This window comes from Sphaeroforma arctica (assembly GCF_001186125.1).
Source record: "Sphaeroforma arctica JP610 unplaced genomic scaffold supercont1.266, whole genome shotgun sequence".
Classification (NCBI taxonomy): Eukaryota; class Ichthyosporea; order Ichthyophonida; genus Sphaeroforma; species Sphaeroforma arctica.
In genome coordinates this window covers 53,859-62,686 of record NW_014040292.1, presented here as the reverse complement: position 1 = coordinate 62,686, position 8,828 = coordinate 53,859, and the positions used below count along the sequence as shown (strand labels likewise).

Here is an 8,828-nt window from a genome sequence, read left to right as displayed (position 1 = left end):
AAGAAACGCTTTAAAATACTTTTACGTTGAACGCTTACTTTGGGTTGTTCGTATGTACTGGATAAGGGTGTAATGGTTGAGTTTTTAGATGTAGTAGTTTCATTAAATCCAACGCGTATAGTCCGATTTTGAATTGAAATAAGGTTTAATAGATTCTTCTCCTCTAGGACGTTACAACGTATACGCTGAACTACCATAACGTAATGAGTTGTGAATTCAGACACGGGTGAAGGACTATTTGAAAACAGCTGTGTAATACATATCTTTTTGAACACAGTAGCATGCTTCGTGACATGTAGTACGGCTCCACACAAGACCTTCTTTGTTGTGTATATATACGTTAAAACAGTTAAGTATCTGAGGAGGGTTTGGGAGACTCAAAGCATACATACATACAGCACATTTTTAGAACAGCTACGCCTAATTATATGTGTACGATGCAAAAATCTTGTTAACAATATAGGACGGACAGTATGGTAGTAAAGATCAAGGGTGTGCACATGCATGCCTTATTGAGATCGCCATCTGCGTTGGTCTACCAACCGCATGCCATAAAACACTGTGTAAGGGGACTTGGTCACAGGCTCCAGAGCATTACAACACATCTGGCATATCCCACTATACACGCAGATGCTTCATTAACATCACGGTCGCATAGATACATACATACATACTGTTGTGACAAATTAAAACGAACGCCACTGCAGCAACCTCAGCCATGTATACGACAAACCTACAGAACATACGGTAGTGATAGTAGTAATAGTAGTAGTAGTGATAAAACTGGGACACGCACGCAACCTCAAAGCGTTTCGGCGAAGCACGAGCCTGAGCCTTTGTTATCGCGCTTTGACTCGGTTGTGCGTGTTCAGAAAGAGGAGCCGCTGGAAACCCAAGACAACTTAGTAAAGGATGTGTACGCCCGCATGTTCGGCAGTGGAATAACGGCTGTGAGTGGCAATATACTGTCGAAACCGAATACAGTGCCTAGACAGAAGAGAACGAAGCGTGTATCGAGTGCCCGAGGTGGGGCATTGGGTCGAAAGGGGTCAAGTGCAAATCCGAGTGCGAGTATGCGTGCGCATGCATCTGTGAATCCTAATCCGGATCAGACTCTGAACGAAGACCTGAGTGTGTTCATCCACGACATGCTGCAGCGAGGCAAGGCTCGTAGCCCAACAACGGTACACAAAGCCGGTACAAACACAGCGGTAAGCAAAGCCGGGACCGTTGGAGGCCTTGATAAAGCACATGACCATAGCGCCTCAGTCGCAGAACAGGCTGTTGAACAGTCAACCTCGAGCAGTGAGCTTGATGGTGACAGAGTTCCCGGGGCCGAACTGAAGTCGCAGTTAGAAAGCTCACGTGCGGCAGCGAAAGAGAAGGACAAGGAACTTAAATTAGTGGGCTGGAAACCAGCTGTCTCTGGAGACACTCCGAATGAGGGGGTGGTGCTGGAAAGTTTTGAAAGCGCTTTAGAACTGCTCAAGTCGCAGATTGGAGGCATTGCGGGTGCGAAGAATGCGGAGGAGATTGTTGCGCCGGCCACAATTGAGATAGAAACTGATAAACAAGCGCAGGAGTAAGTGTTTTAGTATATTTTGTAGTCAAATAGCATACTGAGGGCTGCACATGGATGCGATAACGTCTATATGCCTGTGTGTACGTGTGTCTTTATCTATATATATATATATATGTGTGTGTGTGTGTGTGTGTGCGCGTGTGTGTGTGTATGTGTGTGTGTCTAAGTATGTATATGAATATATATATAATACATATATATATCTATCTATATATATATATATATACATACATATACATATATATATATATATATACATATATATATATATATATGAATACATGGATGCATACATGTATGTATGTATGTACATGTATATGTATATATATATATGAATACCTGCATGCATTTGTATGTATGTATATGTATATATTTTTAGTTATATATATATAGTGTGTGGGTGTGGGTGTGGGTGTGGTTGTGTAAATATATATCCAATCACATATATATATCAAAGAGTAGAACTATATGTATGAATATGTAAAAGTGTACGTGTATATGGGTGTGTGTGTGTTTTTTTTCTGAGTCTGTGGGTCTGTGTCTGTTGTGAGCAAGTTTGTGTTCATATTTCACGACGTTCACCAGTACATTTGAGGTACGATGCGTTCCTAGGGACACACCGAATGCTGATATTATGTACCTGGTACGGCTTGGTTTCCCCATGTTAAACATTATACTTGCCCTTACCATGCAAATACGTTTACAACCCTCTCAGTGTGGCGTCGACGACGAGTGATACTCTGCGCAAGTTGGAACAAATTCAACTGGACCGGTCTCAGAAAAAGCTACGCTTGTCCTTGGGCCCTATGTTGGAGAAGTACAATCTCGCCCTGAAACGGTTTAGAGCAACCGATCCACGCGATAGGGGTGAGTAGCGATGTAATATGGGAACTACATGTGCTGTGACTGGGTAATTGGATAGGGGTGTATGGCTGAGTCAGATGGCGTATGAATTTGGTCTGCTATAGGGATGGCACCACAAATAGTTGATATTACACATTGGTTGGTAGTTGTGACTATGCACCTGCATACTTGTCCTTGTATGGACATCTGTCCGTTGATGTATATACATGCTCTTGCGTAAAAGGTGTCGTCTGCGCCTGTAGGAAGCTATCGTTCTAGAGTGAGACGTCTCACAAGGAGGACATATATTTCACGGAAGGGCTGTACAAATGGCCAGTTCAGGCTCTTCCTGGGGACATATTTTGGGATATATCTTGGTCTGTTATTCCGGTCTCCTTCAATTCACAACATCCCAATTCAGCTGTGCATTTAGGTCTGTCAATTCATCTCAATTTTGAATATATTCTTCCTATCATCGCAGCAAACATGTATGTGCTACCCGACTACTCCCTGGAGGAGCATATCGACATCGCCATTGCCCATCTGAAATGGTACGACGCAAAGACCGCCCGCAATATCGTCTACGAACTGTCCAACGCAAAAACGTTTCTGCGGTTACCCGAAATAATTCGCGGGTGGCATCTGTCGCCTCAGATCACCCAGAGACTGCTCAAGCTCACGCAGATGCTGGCAGAGCGTGATTTCATGCTCGTGGGCATGTTACACGAGGCGTTGGTGGATGTGTATGGCATGAAGTTCTACAACGTGCAACGGCCCATGGATAGTATGGAGTTGGCGAGTCTGATGGTCGAGGCCATGGTGAAGGGGAGCGAGCTGGACAGAGCAATTAGAGCGTATAAGGTAAGAGGACTGTGGGGGCGGTGTGTTTGTGTGGGAATTTAGTGGATGTAGTTGTTTGTTTTAGTAGGCTCCACGTGTGCCAAAGATGTAGAGCAAGTGATGTACAGCATATATATATATATGTGTGTGTGTGTGTGTGTGTTTGGGTGTTTGGGGAGGGAAAGTCTCAAATTGCTGTGTGAAACCGTATGGTGTTCGCTTTGTAGATCCCTTTGGTACATATTGTTGTACTCTCTGCGTTAACTAATTGCGATACTTCGGTCTGGCATTCAAAAACAAGGGTATGTTTGTGTGTGTGTATTTGTATATTAAATGATTGGGCGTGTGATTGTTGTTAATAACGGAGAGTGTATTGCTCTGCAAGCGTGTGTGATGTACTTTTGTAGACCTTTTTGTGTGTTGTTTGTCTTAATTTACTGAGTTTGTGCGTTGTTGAAAGGAATGGATGCCCCTAACGGAATCTTCTCAGATCGAAATACGAATTTATTCAGCGCTCACATAACATACGCACAGTTATTCGAAACGTTACAAATTCAGTCTGGTTAGGGGTATAGTAGGAGCTGTACATACCTCAGCTATTGCTTTGTGTACACGTTGTCTTTGTATATATACTGAACATTCGTTTGCTGGAGTACTATGGTAGTCAAAGTATATTTACTTTATTGTCCGGGTTGCTACGGATTTCAGGGTCTATGCATATTCTTTGCTACTCCTCGTTCACACTTATACATGCCTACGTATGTGAGCGCTGGCGTTTAACTGATTACCGTACAATCTCTAATTCGTGCACTCCTCCCACCACAGGTGGCCACCAAGCTGAATGTCTACCCGAAAGCACGCACGTATGACCTATTCATCCCCGCTGTGGAACAGCAGATCCAAGACTGTGTTTCGTCGGGCAATAACAAAGCCGCACACCAGTTTCATGCCACCCTCAAACACCTGTACACCGATATGCTGACTCAGCGAATACCTCTGAGTGTGCACACAATCCCCCACTCCTTCAAACCTAACTGGGGCAGCGCAGAACGGCTGCGGTTACTGAGCGAAGGGTACGGTACCATACTCGAGGGAGGTGCGGGGCGAAAAGGGGCGTCCGAGGATGTGATCCCGCATGAGGTGCCTTCGTATGTGCACGCTGTGGGGTTGTACCAGCTGGCCCAGACGGAGTTCTACCGCGACGCTCGCGAGTGGTTCAATGCCTTGATGGTGTCAGTGCGTAGAGAGCACGTGGCCAACGGAGTCAAGTACCGAACTTTGCAGGAGCATGCACGCATCTCCTCGCTGGATGGGGTCTCAAGCGACACGCACACGTGGGTGGACGCAGCTATTGCGGGCCAAGATCTCTCAGCCGAAGGTTCGGAGAGTGTGCCTACCTTTGGGCCTGTGGATGTACACGCACATGCTGCACGCGCCCAAGTCCTGGAGGATGCCCACATACGCACAGGCTGTGGCGAGTACTGCAGCGGAGGCCAGCAAGAAGCCCAGGCGTCCCTCCAGGCGCAACTGGCCAAGCACACCAAATACCGCCCGGAGATGGATCTGGTCACCCACGCGTGCACGGCGTATGCGACGGCCTTTGCCCTGCCCCACAAAGGCGTGGGTGGTGAGCTGCACCTGAGCAGTCTGAGGTGGCAGTATGGGTATGAGATGGTGCGGTCTATGGCACACGTGGGGCTCTGCGTGCCTGTACGGGCGGCCGAGGCTGTGATGCGCGACTGTGTGGGCGCGGGGGTGTGGCCGCGAGCGCTGGAAGTGTACCACGTGATCACGAGTCAGCGCAGAGACGTCGCGTTTTACAGCGCGGTGCTCATGCGCGCGCAGCCCACCGCGCCTGCCGACACGCTGCGGAATACGAACGATGTGCGCGTGATCAACGACGATGGTAGCCAGGATGAGTACGGCATGCGTATGGTAGACATGGCCTTAGTGGCGTGTCGGGAGGGTAACACACCGGCCTTGGCAGAGAAGGTACTCAACGCGGCGCTGTCGTATAATGATGGGGTGGTCAGAGCCGACCATGCTGTGGAGTGTGCAGATAGGGCGGATGAAAAGACGGGTACACAGGCGCACAAGTACGTGTACCGGGGTTTGCCTGAGCTGAGCGTGTCAGACCACACCTATGCTACGGTGATTGCTGCCTGGGGTGCTGTGGGTGACTGGCAGGGTGCTGTGAGGACATACATGGACACTCGTGCGTGTGTACCAGATAACCGGAGCAGGGAGCGTGGGCCACTAACACGCACGCAGAAAGAACATACTGAAAACTCTACGCCTGAGCAGACACGTACGCGCAGACTCAGCCCCGGGTCAGATCGGTTGGCGTCACTGGCTTTACTCAGGGTAGTAGCCACGTGCGGGCAGTGGGAGTATGCGCTGGGGTTCAGCGAACGGATGTTCAAGGGAGTAGACACGCTCTTCGACTCTATCAAACACGCCCAGGCGTATGCGAATAAGGAAGCGGAACAGGGTACGGACACGCGTGCCAGCAGCACTGCGGATGTTAATCACCTGTTCTTCAATCAGGAGTATATATACCCACTCCCACCCCATCTCACGGGTAACGTGCGTGTACCGGAGGACGGGAAGCTGGCGCTCGACATTGCGTCTATGGGCGTTGTGCTGAGAGCCCTCGATATGAGTTCGTCAACGGACAGCGACCACCACACGCATGCCAACGCGCACGGCAATCGGACGGCGCTGAGGTATGAGGATGCTCTATGGGCCCTGCTGGACGGTAAGCATACAGCTAAGTTACAGGCGAACCCCTTCCCTCGACCTGATGGTCTGTTCTTTAACGATGCCATGTACCGTTTGGGCCGCAGGGGTGCGTGGAGAGACGCCGTGCGCCTATTCCGTTACATGCGAACCAAAGGAGTGGCGGTTACGCGCCAACAGTATGGCATCACGCAGGCGGCGGTGTGTGGGCTGAGCGAGTGGAAGACGTGTGTGTACAAGCATGCGCAGACCGGAGAGCCTTGGGGTAAGTTCGACCCCAAGGTGTGGAATAGGAGGTATGTAGAGACGTTCTTAGCATATGGCGTGCCTCTGGGAAGTGCTGCCAATCGGGAGGGGGTGGACGCTAGGGCTGATAGTGACCTTGTTACCAGGTTACGGGAGAGTGACGCGTTGTTTGAAGCCATGATTAAAGAGAATTGGGCCGTCATGGACTATGCTCCGCTGCAGTTCCTGCGGCGAGCCCACCGGGGCGTGTACGATCTGCACTTCATGGGGGTGGAGGAGGCGCTGGCGGCAGTTCGGTACGTGATGCGCAACTACCAAACGGTCAAGGCAGGCACATGGGCTGGAATAGGACACACCCACAGCACGAAGGAGGATGACGGCCTGTACGACAAGTTTGGGCGGGGGTTGGCCTATGAAAGTGCTCGAGCTCGGTCGAGTTCCGGGGCTGTGATCACCGGACCGGCTGCGACAAGCACACTACCAACGCGTGCGGATGAGACTCCCTGTGGGCTGTGGTTTGAGCGCGATGAACGAGATTTCTGGCGGCAGAAGGAGAAAGCTTTAGGTTTCGCCTCTGATATACTTGTGAAGCACGCAGACCGAGAATGGGCTGCTGTGGGGGAGATCAAGTTCGTGGTAGGGGGCAAGGTTGATTCAGGTTGCAGTTCGGTACTGGGGGGTGTGGTGCAGCACTGCCTGCTGAGCCTGGGAGTGCCTAGCAAGGCCGGGTGGACGGCTATGGAGCTGAAGCACTGGACTCTACAGCAGCCATTGGTGACGGTGCGTTTGGAGGATATCCAGAGGTGTGGCGAACGGCTGGCAGATGCGAAGTAAGATGGTGGACACAACGCGAGCCAAATAGTCAAAACTTGTTTTCTCATGAATGCCAAATGCCAGTGCGGTGGTCGGGCCGTGGCATAGAAAGCATCGGTAGCCTCAGGGGTGTCCGGGAGTACTACCACGTTGGTCGGTGATACAGTCTGAGTTTATGTACTTCTGAAATAACGTACACGATAGTGCAATGAGCTTCATTCGGTGGTGTGATAAAAGGCGTGCGAATGCCGATAAATAGTGTGTGTTATGGCAAACTGCGCTTGGGCAGGTAGCCTCCGGTAATCGGGGCGAGGTGAACTCGGTCTCACTTGGAGGCCAGGCGGAAGGGAGGATTAGGTAATCAGACTCCCTAAAGCGTGCGTGTGGGCGGACTTCACGGGTGTGGAGTGCAATCTATGAGTATGCAGTATAGTCAGTGGTGGTGTGTCAACTTGACTGTATTCAGAGACGGATTTCGAAAGCCAGTTCGGCACTTTTAGCAACGCTGGCCTTGGTATTGTGAGGAGTATCGGAGCCAGATGGAACCGGGGAGGTGATTTGCATCCTGTTTGTGAATACGTGTGAAGGCTTTCTTCAGGGGATAAGAGAATCGTTGGCGAGTGCTGATATGGACAGTGGGTTTTTAGGGTTTTACAAAATCCTAAACCCTAAAACCTACTACACAAGATGTCCGATAATCGTTCACTGTACATCCCCGTGGTGATAATTGTGCTTCAAGTTAGAGCGGCTCACGTCGGGGTGAGCTGGCGTGTTGCGTATAGAGTGATACCCAAATACCCAGGTAATAGAGTTCCCATACCACAAGTAGCTCCTTCCCGGACGAGTGCCGATACAAGGGCTGTTGGCCATGGTCGGAGGTTTTTGGTTCGTCAGAGTTATAATGCTGGGCTGCGTCGTCTCATGCACTATTACAACAGCGCATGGTTTAATATTAGGCTAGGCGCATACCGATACGCCCTTTCGTCGTTGGCATACGCATTGAACATCGAAGCGTTAATAGCCTGAAGCACGAGCTGAATAGATCGACAGTATGCTAAAGTCCTGTACCAACGTAACTGTATGTAGATGTGTCAGTTACAAGCTCGTGGCGATTCTATCTATTTCACCCACCGGGAGGATACCGCCACTTCGGTGGATGGCAGTTGAAAAGCCGATATACTTTCTCTAGAGTAAGAGGATTGTCCTTCTGTTTATATAATATGGGGTTGTTGTCGGTATGAGATGCCCACTCTCAATCATATCCGGAATAAACGTGGTCGGATTTGTCTTAAAAAAAATGGTACCGTGGCCCTTGGAGGCGTTCCAATACATAGATCAATGAGTTGGGCACGCGTATTCATTCCATCTCTGTATAGTCAGACACATCGATGCACAATGAATATGATTATACGTCTAGACATGTTGAAGTTGTTGTCGCTATGTGCAGGTACGGTGGACGATCGGAGACAACAAAATTGTGTGAATGAGCGGGAGTATTTCCCTGACGCCTCTCGCAGTAGCAGGTGTAAAGTGTGCTTGTGTCGGACAAATTCTAGCACTGCTATTTAGTCCTATTGTGGCCGGTTGGAGACCACCAGTAAACAAAAGCTAGCACAAAAGCCCCCTCTCACCTTAATATCCGCATCGCAGATTTTATATACATATAAATGGTATATATATGCGTGTGTGGCTGTGTCTGTGTCTGCGTCTGTGTCTGTGTCTGCGTCTGTGTCTGTGTCTGTGTGTATGTATATGTGTATTTGTA

At 49.5% G+C, this 8,828-nt stretch overlaps 1 protein-coding gene across 1 annotated transcript; it reads left to right on the top strand.

Moving 5' to 3' along the window:
- Nucleotides 1-232: 232 nt before the first annotated feature.
- On the top strand, nt 233-8,451 carry SARC_04618 (hypothetical protein). Its single transcript, XM_014301547.1, has 4 exons — nt 233-1,582; nt 2,298-2,449; nt 2,907-3,286; nt 4,091-8,451. Exons 1-4 carry the CDS (start codon nt 474-476, stop codon nt 7,082-7,084), a joined length of 4,635 nt encoding a protein of 1,544 aa, XP_014157022.1. The 5' UTR covers nt 233-473; the 3' UTR covers nt 7,085-8,451.
- The last annotated feature ends 377 nt before the right edge of the window (nt 8,452-8,828 follow it).

Excerpts from the sequence above, each read along its gene's own strand:
- SARC_04618 (XM_014301547.1), top strand. The coding sequence starts at position 474 with ATGGTAGTAAAGATCAAGGGTGTGCACATGCATGCCTTATTGAGATCG. Across the intron at positions 1,583-2,297 it reads ACTGATAAACAAGCGCAGGA|TGTGGCGTCGACGACGAGTG; the intron begins GTAAGTGTTTTA and ends CAACCCTCTCAG. Across the intron at positions 2,450-2,906 it reads AACCGATCCACGCGATAGGG|CAAACATGTATGTGCTACCC; the intron begins GTGAGTAGCGAT and ends CTATCATCGCAG.